General features: G+C 40.9%; 1 protein-coding gene across 2 annotated transcripts in view; it reads right to left on the bottom strand.

Annotated features, from left to right (window-relative positions):
* The window catches only part of adam22 (ADAM metallopeptidase domain 22), a 61,889-nt gene that overhangs the window by 24,002 nt on the left and 17,374 nt on the right, over positions 1-20,513 (bottom strand). For both annotated transcript variants that reach the window (XM_037074378.1, XM_037074379.1), the window contains exons 4-6: positions 15,926-15,992; positions 11,612-11,694; positions 7,025-7,088 (exon numbers count right to left, since the gene is read on the bottom strand). In XM_037074378.1, the coding sequence (XP_036930273.1) occupies positions 7,025-7,088; positions 11,612-11,694; positions 15,926-15,992 (214 nt within the window). The remainder of the gene's footprint in view (positions 1-7,024; positions 7,089-11,611; positions 11,695-15,925; positions 15,993-20,513) is intronic.

The following is a 20,513-nucleotide window of genomic DNA, read 5'->3' as shown; positions in this document are numbered from 1 at the left end:
ATACAAATCACATTCCTGTGTAAGTTTATGATAGGAGCTTTATTTGTGCAGCTGTCAGCTTTGACCTGTGAGTGAAGCAGTCAGGCTGTAGACCTGTTCAATCTGTATGTGATGAATAGACCTAAAGGTGTCATGTAGTGGAAAATATTTACAGTGATGCAAAAGCCAAGACATGGGCCGGTAACTAGGGCTGAAGAAATATCAAAATATTATTGATACAGAGTATGGCCAATGGCAATATCTAAGTCACAGATGCAATTTTTTATGATAAAGATCAAATGTGTCACAGTAAATCATAAAAGAAGCACTGCGGTCATACAGAGATGCTCTGTAAGCCTGTATATCATCATTTCCAGATGTAAAGGAGCCTGCTTGTTTGGTACAGGCCCTGGAAAAAAATCTCACCATCATTACCCGTTTATATTTTTCAGTGAAAATGAAATGCGGTCAGCTAATCTTTATGTTCATTATAGTCCTCTGTTGGAAACATTTTGGATTAATCAATTATTTATCCTATAAAGTACCAGAAAATGTTTTTTTAAAAATGGCTCTCACAATTCAAGGTAATTTTCCTGTACTCCTTTTATGAGGATTAAGAATAAAATTAATGTTTAGGATAATCTACCTGGTATAAAAACTGCTTTTTAGGGTCAATATGTACATTAAAAATAGTCAATAACAAAGACTGTCCAGAGTCTAAGATGGTCTTCAAACAGTTTGTTTTGTCCGACTGACACTCTAAAACCCAAATATTTTAAGACAAATTAGCCTAAAAAATTCTATTGGTGGAGCAAGAAACAGATAACGGAGTTTGTAAATTACCTAAATGATGAACACACTGTAATATGTGACCAAAACAAAACTCCTCTGCTTTGCACTTTAAAACATCTCTGAGAATATAAAACTTTTGGCCCGAACTGTGATCCGCTCCGTGCGTCGATATTGAAGTTATCACCTCGTGGGCTCTGGAGAGATCCCAGACCCAATTAAGAATAGTGAGCACTCTATTAAAACGAGTCTTTTAGCGCTCCAGTGTTTTGTCTTATCTTTGATGTAGTCCTCATGGACCTAGCATCTGAATTAACAGCCACCAGCCTAAATAGCAGCAGTCATAATTGGAGCCAACTCTGTCTTTGATGTGACACTTTCATGTTGACTGGGAGTTTAGCAGCTGATGATTAATAAGACTTTAATGGAAGTGTCTGACATGTGTCTGTTTTTGTACTGTGTGTAGCACATGCACCATCCGTCATTATCGGAGGGGTTGCTCCTGAATTAGCTGTTGTAGTAAAGCTTTTTCTTGACCAGCGTCTTCTTTGTTCCCCAGATCATCACCACCAGCATATAGACTCGGCAGGGAGTGTGTATGGATGGAGATTTGGGGGTCTTAACACAGATGGCTTTCATATGTTGTGCTACAAAGAAATTGTGTGGGGGGGGGAGCCTGGGTTGCCAAGGGTGATGGTACCTCAGACACAGACTGCTGGCTCATGAATATAAAGCAGGGAGGGGTAACACGCGTCTCACCCTCTCTCTCTCTCCCTCTATGCATGTGTGAATGAACTGGTCCAGGTTCAGCAATATGAGGTTGGCTTCAGGCCACAGGGAGACCCCCGTCTTCTTAATCCCATCACTGAGCTGCACTCCCAGTTCATTCTGGTTTAAGAAATCCTCCTCTTGGCACCTTGTGCAAACACCCCCACCCTGCAGCCTGCCACCACCCCCATCATCACACCCTCTTCTTCACCCCCTCCACTCCCAACCCCCTCTTCCTCTGTTACCCTCTCAACCTCCTCTCCTCATCCTATAACTGCAGGTCGCCACACGGGATGTGACAACCGCAGTCGTTACAACACAAACCAGTTAGGATCGAATGGGAATATTTTACACAGACGCTATTAGTCTCCGATAAATATTCATATTTAAATCATTTTGAAACAGAGGAAAAACTGCAAATCCTCACATTTGAGAAGATGGCATCAGAGAAAAGTCATTTTTAGTCACATGAATGGAAAAATAGGTCTGAACCACCACTTCGGTCCAGACTGAAATAACAACTGTCAGAAGGAGACAGACAATAATGGTCCTCAGAGGATGACTGGTGATAATATTTAACCCAGTGCAAGGGTCCCCAACTACGTTTGTGTGTTTTGTTTTTGTTTTTTTTTTCCTCTCTTTGGCTGAGGTGAGTTTTTTTTAGATAACGCCTATAATAGGTTTCTGCCTTGCCTGCACATGTATCTTACTTTTGTTGACTATCTAACTTTACTTGTTTTAAAAAAAAAGGGCCAATGAACTAAACCTAAAATGCTGAAATCCTGCTCAGAATTCTTATCAAGTAAGGACACGTCTTATTTCTTGATAAATGATCTAAGCAATTAATCAAGGATTGTGATTAAGGTTCTGTCAATCCACTAATCAATGAAGTGATCACTTGTTCATTCACGATAAAATATGTAACGATGAGAAAAAATGCAAAGCAGAAAAAAAAACTGCTGCGTCTTTGTTCTTTGGCCTTCATAGCTGCTGCAGAACTGAACTCATGGTCACTGCACCATCAACAAAACACAACATGTTGTCTTGTTCCTCCCTGAAAGCGAACAGAAAGAGCTGTCAGGACGGAACCGCAGAGGCCCTGAGGTGCAGGTGGGGTTGGAAAGGTGTCCAGAACAACAAGAGGGCCTAACATATGGTGTTTTCTGCATATGCAAGCCAGCATCTCACATCCTCACTCCGAGTCGTCTGCACGCACGCGCTCACGCAGACACTTACTGAAGAAGTGCAAGATTTATCAGCCACGTAACGCCCGGGTACATCACGTTCTTAGCCTGTGAACTTTAATTTTGGCGCTCTGCGTCGCTCGCAACTGTAGTCTGCTTGTTCACACGCCTTTTTACATAACGCGAGGAGACATTTTGAGACCAGTTCAGCCTCAGAAGGTGACAAGAGCAGCTTGTTCAGGACACACTTAGCTAATGTCCTGCATAACTTTTTCTGCCTTGGCGGAGGAAGGGCAGATGGGCTTTACCATATGGTCGACAGGAGTCCTGCCGACTCTCGATCTCAGCACACACCCTGTCCCCCCGCGTCTTTTTCCATCACTTTGAACTAGATCATAACAGCTACAAATATTGGTTCAACAGAGGACACGAAGCTTCTGCATTAAATACCGTTCTAACCAAAGAGTGTTATGTATGCAGCTGTTTCAGGCTGTAACAAGAACATGACTAAGCGTACAACCTTTAACACACTATAATCTGTAGGTGTGTGTAAACGATACATGAAGACCAATCAGGTTTTTACAGCAGCTGGCAGCTGAGTGTCGGCGTGACGACCTGCAGACCAAAGAAGACTCTCAAATAGACACAGACTGAGAGTGAAATGGAGAAAGAGATACACCGAGAGGAGCCCAGAGATGCAGAGGGGACGAGACAGTCAGTGAGGACCACCGCCCACGGGGAGCACACAACCACAGCTCAGTGCTGACAGACTGACAGCCACCGGCGGCTCGGGGGCAGCGCCGTACAAGGCATTGTTATGCAGACAGGATTCTCCCACCTGACAAGCCAAAAGCAACACTGCCAAAGAGGCTGCATGCCAAATATTTGACAAAAAGAAGATATTTAAGCCCAGTTACGATCTGCAAAGTGTACAGTATCTTGTCATACAGAGTCACTTGTGTGATATTTCATTAGTTCCATTCTGTGTAATATCTTAGTATTTTATTATTATCATTATTGTAAATGTATATAATTCATAGGGTGTACTTTATGTATCAAGTGTATATTTTTCTACACGTTGGTGTGTATTTATTATATGTTATTATAAGCTGACTCAGAGAGACACAAATATTCCAGTGTACCTGCACTGACCTGTATCTGTGCAAGTGGAAATAAAAATCGAATCTAAAAAATAAAGTATTCACAATGTCAGGGGACAGCCAATGTGTCCAATGTGAGTTAAATTCCTGCATTCAAAATGTTACCTAAGGTGGAAACAGACACTAAGTGATGGCTCTGTCGGCACTGCTGTCACAGAGACAGCTGGACGATTTCAGTTTTCCAGTTTTCAGAGTCACAGATAACAAAACGGGACAACACATGAGTTTATTTATTCATTTTGGCTATAATTAAGACGTGAAAGCAGACAGAGATGGTGCCAGGCTGCCAGTCGGACTGGATCACCAGTCAGCCCTCATTTTCCCAGAAGATTTCGTGTCCGGTGGCAGACAACGCTGCACAGTGAAGGCGAGGTTTATAGTAAACACAGGCGGTGTCCTTATTCTATAGCCATCATATTATGTAATAACATTTATCTCATAATGATACATAAAGTCAAAATACTTGATTTTTGCCAGTTTATGTTAAGGTAACAGCGTTAGCAAAATTTGTCCAAGTAAAAGTAATCATTAGGCAATGTAATGTGAGTACATATATGAGTACATATATATATATATATATATATATATATATATATATATATATATATATATATATATATATATATATATATAGTTTTATATACATTAATAATTCTAACAGTGATCATTGAGCATGAATGAGCATTTTGAGCATCAGCTGATCAAGGTGGAGCTAGCCCTATCCCTAAGTTGCATTTTGGGTAATGTAGACACCAGGTTTTGAGAAGGGAGAAGAATGTTCAGAATAAAACAGGCAATATCTCTGATTCTTCTTTATTGATTTTGATCATTGCATTACCTGGATTACCCACAAGGCAACTGAGCCACCGAGTGACTAGAGGTTTTGTCAGTTTATCAGATTTATCAGCAGTGTTTGGGCTCTTCCCTCCACTCGAATAAAAACTAAACAGGAAGAGAGCCTCTTCGAATTTTTATGTGCATTTTACGTCACTGTGTCTGTGTGAATGATCCAAAAAAGGGCTACAGAGTCAGATACTGTATCTCTGAGGACGTGCGCTGCAGCAATATTCAGAGTTACGATCTCTCTCTCTCTCTCTCTCTCTCTCTCTCTCTCTCTCTCTCTCTCTCTCTCTCTCTCTCTGTCTCTCTCATCGCTTGAATAATTCAGTCCCTCCAGAAAACATGGAGAGGAATGATGGATGCAGAGGGGAGACGAGGAAGATGCCAGAAAAGGAGGGAGTAAAGAAGATGTTGAAGGGAGGAGAGAGCTTTGACAACAGCGAAATAAACCTAGAGGGCTTGAAGCATCGTTGTCTCTCATTTTTGCTCTTTTATCAATAATTCAGAATATTCTTTTGCTTTCATTAACTTTGGATTTCCTCTCCTCTTTCATAATTGTATGGCAACTTCCATTTCAAGCCAATTAGCCTCTTGTTTTCAAAGTTTCCCTGCAAAAAATACAATAACAAGCTATCTTATTACTCTTAAATACAAAACAATTTTGCATTTCATGCTATTTTGTTGCTCCATCTCCGTCTGTGTATCCGCCTCCTCCTTAACCATTTAATCCTCAGTCCATGCTCCTCTTTTCAGCCCATCCTCCTTATTTCCTCTCCTTCAACACCAGGAGAGGAGCTAAAGCTGTCATACGGGGAAGGATCTCAAGTCGCTTTGCTTTCCAGGTGCACATACACACTTTCACACAAGAACACACACACACACACACACACACACACACACACACACACACACACACACACACACACACACACACACACGTATGGACACAAACACAAACACAAATCCCTGACCTCTCTTATCATGTCTCCTTCTTGTCCCTCACTGATTAACACCAGTCGCACACTTCTTCTGGACGTTTTAATTAGAGCAGAAAGGACACACACACACGCACAGTATCAGCTGCTTGTTCTTTCGCTCTCATGCTCAAAAGCGTCTTTAGACAATCTCAGATCTGTCTTTTCTATAATGCCCGTAATTGTTATTATCTAATTGGCTGTAGGCTTTTCTGCTGTCTGCAGGCTTTGTAATCCTGCAAATCTCCCTGTCCTGAGACCCGCGAGCCGCGCTCAGGGTGGCAGCGACTGGTATGTGATCTGTAACTGAATCGGGTTTTGTGTCAATCACCTCTCAGGACAATAACTGACCCCTGTGTGAATCCTGTAACACCAGGAAAAACTCTTTCTCACTCTTTCTGCTGCACACACTGTTCTATAGGGCATCGACTTCCTGCCACAGGGGGGGGTACTTCTGCAGCTGCTGGGAGGTGTATTTAAAGATTTTAAGTAAAGTAGTGCTCAGGATTTGATAAAAAAAAAAAAGGAATTAGTTTGGAAGAAAAACAAACACCCAAAATTGGCTACAATTAACAATTGTTTACATTGTTAACTAACCTGTCATTTTTTTGTTTGTTTTGATTAATCAGTTAGTTGCTCATTCTAAAAAAAGCTGAAATATGTAAATCTCTTTCCCAAAGCCTGAGCTGACTTCCTTATATGTCTTATTTTGTGTATATCGTTATAACATATACTACTACTGATATGTATCAGGAGCAGCGTCTTCTGTAGACTTTCAAGAATTTTTAGATACTAAGTCTCCTTTAGGTTTAATAACCAACATTACAAGGAAAAGCATCAAGTCCTGGCAAATGTTTGGCCTTTTTGTTTGATTCATGATAAAAACATCTCTTCAACCCTTCTTTTATAGAACGACATTCATGAACTCTTAAATAGGTTGCTGGGTTTTATCTTTTTACTCTTACTCATTTTATTTTATCCCACAATGTTTTATTATCCTTTTGTGGTATTCTTAGCATCTGTCGCTGTACATTTGTGTTGTTTTTGGCTGTTGTTTGTTTTACTTTCTTTTCCTTTTGGTGAGGGGTTTTGTAACCCTGTTGTGCTACATTACATCCAGTTTAACATCAAGAACACATATGGAAGATGTCGGGCAGTGGGCAGCTGTGTGGGGAAAAGGTTGGGAACCACCGATATAACTGATCAGGGTTCAATTCAACATGACATGGGAGGCAGCCAGGCGAAGAGAAATAATTTAATCAATTAGTTAATTGTGAGAAGCTCACATCGGCACCTGTAGTTACATTTTCATGTACATTAGAGTACTTACATCTCTGCTGCCCTGTCCTCCAGGTTCAATCATGTAGGTGTGATTGCCATCGAAAAACATCCCACTGAAAAAAGAGTCAGAGGAGGGGAGAGGGGGGAGAGAGAAGAGCACAGATCAGAACCAGTTTCTGTTGTTTTATTCATTACTGAAAGGAATAATGCATCTGAATTCAACTCCTCCTCAGCAATCAGTGTGATAGATAAGCCATTTCTGTGCTTGTCCACGGGGGGGTTATGGTATTATTGGAGCATTTGTCAGAATAATAACTGTAATGCACTCCTACAAGGTGCAGTTTTGGACAGACTCCTCCGCTGGCCTGACTGCTGTATTTGGCATATGTGCTTAGGAGGGGTGGAGGATAATGTGAAACAAAAGGTCATCCAATCATGCGAGAGATTCCCCCCCACACACACAGCAAAACTTAAAGGTCACCTACTGTAAGGATTTTATCTGTGGAACAATGACTAAGACTTGACCACAACCTGCAGTGATTAAGATGTCTCAGATAAGAGTGCGCTTGAGCAGACAATCCTGTGAAAATCCTGATAATCCTCTAACATTTATTGAAAGACGTTAAGTCATCACATGCACCTAAAAATACATTCAGCACACACAGGTACCAGAGAAAGAGGCAACGTCAAGCACGTCATTTCGACCAAGCAATCATTTTAAAAAGTCAGAGATCAATTTCTCATTTAGCAGCCGGATGAAGGTCTCCTTGTCTCTGGCCGCCCGGCTGTGCGCATGTGCACAGAAAAAAACGGACATCATCCGTTAATTAAGTCTATCCAAAGCTTTTAGGAGATTGGTCGGGTCAAACTCACAATCTGTATTTCACCTCCAACTGTCTCTTTAATGCCTTCAACACACAGAATTCACCTTCAACACACTCGTCATCCTCGTCCAACATTGCACTTACAGCAGATTACACACACGAAAAAAAAGAGAGAAAACACGTGAGGCTTTCTGATGTGCATGTGTGTCTACTTTTAATTTTCTCTGCATTGTTTTATATGTCCTTTATACATCACTTGACATTGCGAAATTGTAAATAAAACATGATAAAAAATGTATTTTGTTAGTTTGTTGTATCAGTATGGAGCAGATATAACATGTGATCCTTGTTGCAGATCACAAAATAAACATGTAATTAGGATTTAAACTATACACACACACACACACACATATAGATACACACACACACGCACATTTATGCATTTAATATGTTTCATGGACGCACAAATCAAACAACACTCAATTTGTTTCCTAAACTTTAAAAGGCCCTGAAGACTCTTGATTGATTTCTTACTGTGAGCCATGGGATCCTACATGAACATGCAATTTTCTGCCAAAGTTGAAACAAGCTTCGTTTCTTCAACTGCAAAATTTGGCCAGGCTCAGCTGGAAAATTGTGATGTCACGTACTTCTGTACACCAATCAGGAATTAGCAACATCTGAATCTTAGGATGATTATTGGTGATTAAATCTGATCAAACTATATCTGTAATGTGCTTTGAGTGACACAATCTTCATTAACTATACTAAAGGAAGTTGTTTCCTAACTTCACCTATTACTACTTTACCATTGTTATGTGTTGAAAACGTGTATGTTGTAGTAAACATGTATGTAACCCTGGGATCCTACCCTCTGAACTTACATAGTGCAGAAACAAGTGATAGTTGAGACAGAGACACTATTCACCCTGTTACAAGACACTGAACCATCGAAAATGATTTCAAAGCTGTTATAATAAAGGGGAAACATTACATATGTTGCAGTAAAGAAGCTGCAATCAATATCTTGGACAATATATCAATGAATAGATTTGAATCTACAGAGAGTTATCATCTGATACTCACTACTGTATAATGTACTTTATCCAAGAATGGCAAGATACACAACTTCCAGCCAGTGGTTTTTCAGTTACTTACTGGTTGTGTGACTACTCAACAGAGGTGATGACCTCAAGTGGCCAAATAAAACACTACTGCATTTTTAAGATTTTCTTTTATCCTAATGATCTTATTCAATTAAGATGTGAAGGGTATTAAAGCAACACCACATAACTTTGCACACATAAAGTCTGCTATGGTTGAATTAAAGTTTAAAATCTTTAAAAAAAGTTATGTCCTTTTAAGAAATGAGGCGGTGAAATGCCTAGGTTGATAATTTCTTAATTAGTATGAGGATCGGTTGAAACAGGAAACCAGAGTCAACGCCTCGCTGTCTACAGCTCATGTGATGGTAAATGGCAACATGATGGATTAAGCTGAGGGCATTATCACTCTGTATACAGTTAATACCCTATTGCATTGCAGGGTAAAGTTTCTCTTTGTGTGTGTGTGTGTGTGTGTGCGTGTGTGTGTGTGTGTGTGTGTGTGTGTGTGTGTGTGTGTGTGTGTACCGAGGAGGGAGCAGGATGTATATTATGGTAAATATCTGACTCAGCATAAGGGAAATACTCTCCCTCTAATGTCTAACCCCTCGACACCACTATGCACTCCCTAAACTCCCTCCCTCTTTCGCCCACACGCACACGCGCATTCACACACACTCACACACACACACAAGCAGGGGCATATGATTGGTGTGTCTGTCTCCTATATAATGTCAACTTGCGTATTTCATTTCCATAGTAAGACAATCATAATTTAAAGCCCAGAAAACCTGAGGCTTCAATCAAGTGAATACAAACACATAGTCACATTTAGACTGAGTAGCAGTAACACATTACCCTTCAGCCAAATAACAGGAAGTCTGCAGGAAACACTTCAAATCTATTCCGTCACATTATATCCTACTCTGTCTTATAAATGAGACTGGTCTGCACGTGTGCGACACATTTACCTCATTCGGCTTGGATTAATTCATGCCCTACTTTTTATTATTTTGTAAGCGCTGCTACTTAATTTGCTCTGCTGACAAACATGTTGCCACCATCACATGAAATATGCAAACGTTATTAAAAGCCGGAGCTCTGTTCAGCTTATTCAGCATGTATCAATCTGGTTGCCTTAATTAGCTGAATTTACTTCCTGCAATGATTATTTGGTTTGTTTAGCCCAACGTTATATTTAGGGAAGAGAGATATTGGATTGAATCGAGCCTTGATAAGGTGTAATGGATCGAGAAGGAATAATAACGCTCTCAGGAGCAACTGAAAAAGGATCGTTAATAATAATTGGATGTTCTCGTATATGCTGTCAAGAATGTGCAGGTGTGAGTCATTGTATACACTCGCTACGGTTTCAGCAAAAGTCTTCATGATGTTTTGGTTACTGTAGAGATGTCTGCCTTTTCTCAAGCATACTGGAACAAGATGGCACTCTTGTGGTGCTCAAACCACTGAAAATATACATCTGAAAAGCTCAACAGCAATGTCTCTTTCCACACATCATGGCTCAGTAACTCGATATAATCTACAGACCCTGGTGCAAGAATTTTTAGGATCTATTTTTTTTTTAACCAAACTACACCCAGCAGACACCACCACACAGAGGGAAGTGCATCATGGACAAGAAGCTTCATAGAACTGAAGTTTTCAAATAAATGTAGTAGAGAAAATGGAAATCCAAAGTATCTAAAATATGTACTTAAGTCAGGCACTTGAGGAAATGTACTAGTTGAGTTACATTCCATCACTGGATAATTAGCACTTACTAGTAAGTGTATGTATTTTGGGTGAAACTGTCCCTTTAACTTGCAAGCAAAACCAAAAGCTATTAGCTGTATCTCTCTGTTTCCGTAGAGAAATCCCTGTTACCCAGTATAAATATGTCCAGTCATTACAACTAAACATTAATTAAATGCAGTCCTCAGAGGTCCAAACACTAATAAGCATGATGAGTCACATCATGAATATACAGATTCCTGTTAATGAATGAGCCGTGGATCAGGCTGACAAGGAGCTTCTTCTAGTAGTTTTTCCTTGCTTGTTTACAGATTTTAGTGCTATAAATTCTGCTTTCTTTACTGTTTTTCAATTACTTACCAAAGACCTCTAATTAATTAATGTTAAAAAAAAAGGAAAAACAGCAAGCACAAAATATACAGTGCAGTCTGTTAAGAGTCTGGGGTAAAGCACTGTGGGTTTTTTGTCTCAGGAAATGTGTGTAAGCACCTGTGAAAAACTGTAATACATGCGCATGTGTTACACCTAATTATTCACAGGTGCTGTTTTATGCAAGCACAATACATATTTGCCCTGCAGGAAGGCTGCTCTCTCACTTCACACCTAAAGCATACACACAAATACACTAACAAGCATCTAAAGTGTACATGCATTCTTCCCAGCAGGCCTTGTGTCCGACCCGTCTCTCTGACAGAGCGCTGCGTTGGAGCACAAACTCTAAAAATACCGACGCGAGGGGGAAAAAAAACGAAGAGAAGGCGTCTGAGCAGCTCCTGTCTGAATGAATGATAACCTGCGTGACGAAAGATGCAGAGAGACAGAGAAGGGCTGGCTAAAAACTAATTACACTGGCTTAATGGATGAACGGGAGCAAAGCCCAGGACTTGGACAAACACGGGCAGCAATGTTGACTGAGAAGAAAAAGTCACATAAACACATAATATTTGTACTTACTGTAATCCATGGCAGGTGGAGAGAGCCACAAAAGAGTGAGGAATATCTCTGACCGTCCCCTGGTAGTAGCAGTGCTCCCCTCCCTGTGAGCAAAACACAAACACCCACAGATTAACATCACATACGCAGTTTCCTCCTAAATTGTCTCATACACACTCAAGAGAAATATTCCACTCGCTGCTTTTATTGCCATATTCCATCAGGAGATGAGCTCAGAGCGATCAATCACACAGAATTCATTTGCAAACACACACAGAGTGCAAGTGTGTGTGTGTGTGTGTGCGTGTGTGCGTGTGTGTGCGTGCGTGTGTGTGTGTGGTACTTTGCACTCTGAGCTTAACTCACATCCAACCATCTGTGTTTTAACTTCTCCTTCCTCCATTACAACCTCTGCCCACACAATAGGAAGCCACAGCATCGGCCACTCGTGAAAAAAAAAGTTTTCCATCTCTGTCACCACTCACCATCAACTCTTCACCCTCTATCTTCATCCGTCTATATATACTGTGTGTGTGTGTGTGTGTGTGTGTGTGTGTGCTTCTTCCCTTCTCTGCGAGCGTAAACACACATTTATTTTCTATAGACGTGTATGATGTCTAAGTGTCTAAGTGCTCTGCAGGCCATCTCTTCCTGGTCCATTTCTTGTTGCCTAACAGCCATTAGGCAGGAAGCCGGTCTCCCCGAGGAAACCTAGCTTTTATCGGAGGATCAATTTCTGCTCGTCAGTCTGAAGCTGCGCACAGCAGCAACGCACTGCTTCGTCCACTCTCACTTCAATCCACGTCTGTCTTATAGGTTTTGGGGAGGATGCATGTATGGAGTTGTTGTTGTTGTTGTTAAACTACGCTGGAAAAAGAACTTCTAACCTGAGGATGTTGGTTCACGACTGCAGGAATTTGCTCCCAGGTTGGTGAGGTTGGCGCCTGATGTGTTCATTAGATGGGTTTGGGGTCAAGACTGTGTGCAAGCCAGCCAAATTCATCCACCCTAGAATTTAAAACCATTTTCTACCCAGATTTTTTCACATGGATATTGAAATTGCAAAAGCTGCCATCACAGTCTCTGAATGACTGCAGCCATTTTCAGACAATTTGGGAAACACGTTTATCCCCATTCATGCCAAGAACTGGTTGAGAAATTGTCTGTATGTTAAGTGTGGGAGCCAGCAGCTTGTTAGTTTAGCTTAGCAAAAAGACTGGAAACAGGGGTAATCAGTTATAGCCAGCCCTGCAGTTTGAAAGCTCACTTAACAATACATTACATCTCGTTTGGAGTCTTAAAATCACCCAGAGATTGCCGGACGACCAGTGGAGACTCCAGAGAGTGACAGTGTTGATTGTTGCTTTCAACACTTTGTTTGTTGTACCAGTTAAATTGATACTGAGATACAATTTGTTAAGTAGTTAGTTTAAAAAGGTTTGGGTAAGCAGACTTTGTCACGTTTGGACAACTGATTCTCCTGTTTCTAGTCTAGAGCTAAATGATTAATCGATCCATCTGTGGCTTCATCTTTATTATACACACATCTTTCTGGAGAGTGAATGTGTTTCCCAAAATGCTGAACTACTCCTTTAATATTTTCCTCTTCCCTCTAAAACCAAAAAAACAACTAAAAAAATTACACAAATTATGGACATGGATCAGCAGGATCGTTCCTTAAAAAGTTATTTGAGGTATGAGGGAACATGTGGCCAACCGCACCTCGCCAGAGAAACCATTTTGCTCCTATGGTGCTGCACACCTGGCATTTTTTAAAAAAGTTTTCTAAACTTCCCAGCATAAGGCACAGAATCTTTTTTACATGTACAACATCTGACTGCCAGGTGGCCTCTCAGGCCCACTCCACAGGCGCACCTAGCGGCTAAACGGTCTCATTATGAACAGTAGAACTAATGTAATGAAAAGGGATCCTCATGAACGAACAGCAACAAAATGTGTGTGTTTGTTATGATCTCATCTGTATAAATTGCTATGATTGAATGAAACGAGTGAAATTGCATCAGTCATGCCGAGTTTGATTTGTTTTGTTGTTTCTGCTGTTGTCTTGACTTTACGGCTCTTTGCTCTCACTCTCAGTCGAAATCATTACTCCTAGCGATCATTTCTAAATCTGATTCTTACAGGACGAAGGAAACAAGCTATGAGCTCAGGGGACATATCGTACTAACCTCAACCCTGACTCTCTTTTCTCTGTTTCTACAATATCACATCCAGACAACCAGAACTGACGAATATATAAACTTGTGAATGGGACAGAAGTAGTAGTACATGTTAGGTCCATAAAGCTACATGGAGCTACATATGAAGAGAGAGAGGTGGGTAGAGTGAGCATGAAGTGAAGAGACAGAGAGGGCTATTTTTAAGTGCTGCTGTGCTCTACTATCCCAGCGTCTCTCCTCCCCCTGTCGCCCTGAACCTTCTGCTCCACTTCTCATCAAAGCAAGAAACACCCAAAACCCAGTGCTGTGGGTACATCCTCAAAGTGTGTGTGCGTGTGTGTGTTGCTATATTTGTCTGATCTGTGATCTCCTTAGACCCATATACGAGTAATTAATCATGTAATCTGGACATCACAATGCACAATGAAAAGGTCGAGGTCAGACAGTTGGTAAACAAGTAGGACGCTCTGCCCTCCGAAAGTCAGTGAAAGTTTCAGCAATTAGATAATGAAGAGGAAAGATGGAAAGAAGGAAGGAAAAAGAGTGTGCGTACAAACATGGAGTCTTTATATTGTATTCACAGCTTAAGAATGACCTCAGTCTATCCCCATTTACCACTCGTGTTACTTATTGCACATGGCTAGGCGATATGACAAAATGACAAAAAAGTGATGCTACATTAGTCCAAAGGCTTTCAGTCAGGTTCATTCTTTCATCCTATTTTCTTCCTCATATGTATATTATGGGTTGTTGTAGCAATCATTTCTCACACTCTGCCTTGTAGACAGCTGCAGCATCATGTTACCTTTGGTTTTTGTGCTCAACAAGGATTTGGAAATTGTCTGCCATTCACTGAAATACAATCTCACTGTGGAGTGCAGGCCAGAACTGCTACCACGTTAAGCACTATGTGCTACCTTTATTACTTATGTGCTCCATGAACAGGGGGGATTCTGAGGCAGAGCAGCAGCTGTGCTATGATGGCTGACATACTGACCTCTGGGAGCAGAGTAACAAACAGGAGCTTGTCTCATATTAACCTTCATGAACAGCAGCCATTAATAATAACAATAATGAAAAAAGAGCAAAGCATGACAATAGAGAGAGCACATTCTGGATATTCATTCATAAGGTGAATTAATTCACGCACAGAGAGATCGCTTTATAATAAGTTCCATAATTACAAGAGACCACATCACAGTATATGTGGTGTAATAATTGGGATCACTCTCTGTAAAGTATCTAATATCTCACTAATCTGCTGCTTAGCTGAGTAAATCCTGACCATTATGACCCTCCCTCCACTTATGTGATGTAACAAAACTCCTCAGTGGGTGTCCTATAACTGAAGTCCAGATTCCAGAGGATTATCACAGCAATCTTAATTTCATGTTAGTTGAGGGCCTAGGCCACAGCTACAGTTTCATTTTAGCCTTCTGAAATCTTAGCTGAACAAAGACCGGAGGGCTGTGATTTCTCTGTGTGTGCAAAGTAACGCATTGATTATTATTGAATAAAAGGCTCAGGGAGGAGGAAGAACCTGTGGGGTGGGCAGGAAATTGCTGCTGCGCGACAAGTTGCAGGCAACACGATTCAGCTGTTTTTGGAGTCAGCTTAACACCATCCTGGCATTGTATTAGACATTTCAAACTTCCAAAAACTAAACCATGTTACGTTATAATACCCCTCTATTTTTAACAGCTAGTTGCTAAATGTGTCTGTCTGTCTGTCGTTTGGTGCTGAAAGTAACATACTGTGTGTTCATCAGATCTTTTTCACTGGAACAATTGTCTGCTCCAGCTGGAAACAATTCGAATAAGAGCAGTGAATCACAACACTGAAGTTGGGGACTGTAAAACCGAGACATTAAGCTGAAATATGTTAAAAAGTTCATTACAGCTTCAGGGAATGTTCAGGGAACAACATCCACCGTGGCTTCTCCAGATGTGATTTGGCTGATTGAAACATTTACCACTTGGGTTAAGATGCTTTTATCCCAAAAACGTAATCAGATACAAACTACATGTCATGTCAGGGGGTTAATGGGGTCCTAATGTTAAGACACCATTAACACTGTCGCTTTCACTTAAACTGCAAATAGTCCAACAGTGAAAGTGTGACTGTGCATGAGGAGAGATGATTTGCAGAATCTTACATTGGTGATGACAGTCCTCCCTTTTTCTGACAAATGCCTCTCCACGTACCCCGAAGACAGCAGATCACTGGGAACAGAGAGGAAAAGAAAAAAGGGAATTAAAGTTAGAAAATTTGTTATTTTTCATTCAAGTGTCACTCAGTTACACAAGTGTTCTTGTATTTTATCGGAGGATTGTATTCCGTCTTGGCAGCCCAGAGCTTCAGAGCATCAGTCCAGCTAATTATGACCAGCGTACAGGGACGAGGCTATTTCCAGCACACAAACTCACGCAAACACAATTATACAAATCCAGCCTTCTAGCAAATGTCTAGTGTGTGTGCGTATGTGTGGGTGTGCCTGTGACTGTCGGAGGAGTGAAGGACAAGTGAAGGTTAGTAAGGGGTAAAAGAGGCGACACAGGCAGAATGGGAAGGAGGCAGGAAATAAATTGAGAGAGCGAGAAAGAGGACGACTGGCATAAATAAGAGGAAATCAGTCTGTGTGTGCTTTCTCAGCAGAGTTAGACCCAAGAATCCCAATGGAGATACACACTGCAGGCCCAATCTGAGACAGAGATGTATGAGCTATCGTGCACACAAAGCCACACACACTCTCAAACACGCGTATACATACACATACACACGCACGTGCACACACACACAAACACGCACAGGAATGCAGCATATGAATGGGGATTTGTCCTTTTTCAGCCTGTTTTAAAAATACATAAATAAAACAGCTAAGTTTTAGCTTCTTATCTCACAAAAAAGTGACCCGAATATGAACGTGCACACACACTTGCACACACACATACACAAGTACAAGTCAGTGTAGGTGTGGGCTTTTACTTCTTAAATGTACTGCACAGCGAGGAGTGCCAGTCCCAGTGCCAACAGTAATCTGAAGCACATAAACACAAAAACAGAAAACAGACACACACACACACAATGAAAATAGTAAGAACAAATAACACCAGCGCTGCACCAGAAAAGAGCAGCATAAAAATCAAACGGAACAATCAGCGTTACAAACTAATTTTCATCAGATTAAATTTATCCCAGATTTGCTGAATCAGGAGCCTTGATATACTTTCCAACTCAACTAAATTACAATGGCTGCTGTGTCTGTCAGTCAGGGGACAGAATCTGACGCAAAAATGTGCAGCCGAAACAGTAACAAGGGTATCTGAGCGGGCTGCTCTCCACACTCAATCAGAGAGCCATCAATCAACTCCAACTTCCTGTCAAAATCCAGACATCAAGAACAGACAAGTGGGCGGGATACATTTTCATCTAGTTTGCTCACCAAACAAACCAGCCTCTTCTTCAGAGTCAGTGTTCAGTGACGGATGGAAAATGTGGGTGAAAGTTGGAGACTTGATTGTTTTTCCCCAGACAATGAAAAATCATCTCACTGCATCAGTTGAGAGATATACAAACAAATGAAACTGGAGAAAAATATTATAATTATATTAACAAATAAATATAAAAAAATATTATGCAGTCAGGGTCTAATTAGCAAATGAAATACAGGTGAACAGGAAAAAAGGCTGGAAAACAACAGAGGGAGGAAGTGAAAAGCAAAACATGACACATAACTTCAAAATAAAACAGGAAATAACTGAACCAAAAAATCAAACTCTGACAAAAACAAGAGCGATATCATTTCATGCATACGTGGAATTTTGTTGAATTTTGGTAACACTGCTTTAGGATTTATGCCCACTGTATGAGTCAATGTCATGATGGAGCAGCTTTACGTATCAATAGATACATTTTTTATATCTTCCACTTCAGAAACTGAGATATTTGACAAAAGGACAGACTGCTGAAAGCAAAGAAAAATCTGTTACAGTAATGAGTCATACTGTCAACTGAGTCAACAGTCTTAATTTTGAAGGCAGAGACATTATGTGTTTTTTTTTAAATATTAACTGAGCTTTTTTACAGCAAGTAAACTTTTCCAAAGATGATATAGGTCTACCATATATTATTATTATTATAGTGATGATATTATATTATATATTATTTGAATGAAACCCCTGACACCATCTTGCACACACACACGGACTGGGGACAGAAGCTGCTTTCTAAGTTGACTAATGGGCGTTTTGCTACAGCAATGAAAATATGCAGGGAAAGAGGGGAGAGAGCGAGAGTGAGGTAAAATGGAAAGAGGGCGAGAATGGCCAAGGGGGGAGTAATGAGACAGAGGGCAGGAAAGCAGCCGTGAAAGTTACAGAGACAGAGAAGCAAGGTGTGAATTCAGAGCTCAGGGGCTATTTCCCAACTATCTGTCCTTTCTTACGTTTCAAAGATAGGAAACATCTTATCTTCCTGTTACAGAAGTAATTCCTAAACTCATGTGTCTCATGTGTCTAATCCAATCTGAACCTCATATCTAGAAATCCTAACTACATCTGATAACCTCGTTCTTCAGTGGTCACTGTCATGTCATGTCATGCATATATCTGTGTTTGGAATATACCCTACACTGCCTGTATCCATGACAACAGCCGACTCACAACAAGTCTAAAACCAGTTTAAAGCGAAACTCTCAGCAAAATGCAACCTAGCCTTTTTTTTGTGAATGTATATGAGTCAAACCTTCGTGTAAAAGCATAATTACAACGAAAAAGGCACTTTTAAGATTTACCGTATTTTCGTTTTCGGGTCAAACTCTTTAATTTTCATTGGGAGTGCTTGGGGCAAATTAGTAATAGCATTAAAATCGCTATTTTAAAAACACTAAGAAGTCTCGACACAACTTGAAAATTTGCTCGTAGTATCACCAGGGTCTCTACACATTGTTTATGTACACAGAGTTTGCTAAAAAGAAAGTTTTTGAACAACTAACCCAACTCAATGGCAACTTCTCCAACAGGCTGGAGTCGGTGTCAAACCCTCCGAAAGGCTAACATCGATGTTAGCTTCTCCCACAGGCTAACGTCAGAGGCTTCTCCAAGGCATTATCATTGTTGTGTCATTGTTCCTAAAGCTATAGTTTCAGCAGCCTGTCAATCAAAATATTTTTGTGTTCCTATCCAAATAATAAATTGGATTTTTCCCAAAGGAAACAGGTTTTTTGTAACACCAGAAAAACCTTAAATGTTCCCCTTAACAGGATTGCAGACTAAGAGAGTTTCTGTAATGAGACTCCAGGGCTCTAACAGACATCCCATCATGCACTGCAATTAAGCTCTCTCCTAAAAAAAAATCCACATTATAAAACAGGCAACCCCCACTGTCACACTTCACACCTTCCAAGCTCAGGTCACACATCACATCCCTCACATTACCTCAGACTTACAACAACATTGTGCAAATTAAACCCTCCGTGACTCCTGAGACACAAGTGACATTTTATCAACATTTTGCATCAAAGAGGATCGTCGTGAAAATATTCATACGCTCCCGTGATGAAGACGTTCTGTGTGTGCATGAGTCCCTAGGTCATAGGCGTGCGCTGTTGGCCTTTGTTCTGCTGGGATGTGTGTTTAAGATTCAGAGCTTGTGATCTTTATCCGGCTCCACGCTGAGCACAGACGGGGGGGAACAAGCGAGGAGCATACTGAGGCAGCAAGGCAGACACACAAGCCTCTAATGGAGGATGCTGATAACAGATTTCAGCTTTAATTGTTGGGGGGATTTAAATAATTTATTTGACAGACAAAAGACGCAAACTCAGCCTCGACCCCATCCCCCACACTGACACACACAGCAGTGTAGAGGTCTCCCCACCGACCGATACAGTTCCCCTTCTTCCTGTTAACATGCATACACACTTATGTATAAATGTATAACTGCGAGTGACCTCTTTGTAGCTGCACCCTGGTATGGAAACAAAAAGTGTAAACAGAGCGCTCCTCTCATGCGCTGTTTGCATGTGATCTCTCTCTCTCTGTGGAGATAAACGCTGCAGACTCTCAACATAAATGATGATCAGAGGGAAGCTGAGGGCTTCATTAAAGAGAACAAACAGGAAAAGGAGATGAGGGAAAAACAGAAATAGAAGCATAAATGTAGGCCTAATAAATTATCATTTATCATCAAGGCATTCAAGAGCTTAAAAGAGGATTCATAGTTTCTAATTTCAGACAAATTTGTGTGACATCTGGCGCCTAAAGGTGTTCAGGACAAATTTGTGGCTGAAACAGAGGATGACAGTGGCCACATCTCTCGCTAGATTTGTATCATATTCAGTGTCCATTACCCTCATTCTCTCAGCTCAGTGCCTTTTTAAACAGTCTGCCTCATCCTCCGCTATACTGGAAGAGGGTCTTCTTGGCTCCGTCTCCGCGGCAACATCTGTTTGAGAGCTTGCATCTGAGCTGTCAATCAGGCCCGGAGGAGATTTCAGAGGTGGATCCGCAGACGCTCAGCGCTTTTAGCTTACAGCATTTCATACAGCCATTTCCATATAATCACATCCCTCTCTCGCTTTCGCCACACTTTTAATGTCAGACAGCCCACACGTACACACACGCAAATCTAAGAGCACTGCTCGAGCTGGGAAAATGTTGATGTGAAAAGACTTATTCAACTTTATTACGAGGGTCTTTCTGAGGAGGTAAAAACTGACTGAAGCGGTGAGAAACTACGAGTAC

This window comes from Acanthopagrus latus, chromosome 17 (genome assembly GCF_904848185.1).
Source record: "Acanthopagrus latus isolate v.2019 chromosome 17, fAcaLat1.1, whole genome shotgun sequence".
NCBI classification, from domain to species: domain Eukaryota; kingdom Metazoa; phylum Chordata; class Actinopteri; order Spariformes; family Sparidae; genus Acanthopagrus; species Acanthopagrus latus.
The sequence above is the reverse complement of the archived record's forward strand: the minus strand, read 5'-3'. Positions and strand labels throughout refer to the sequence as shown.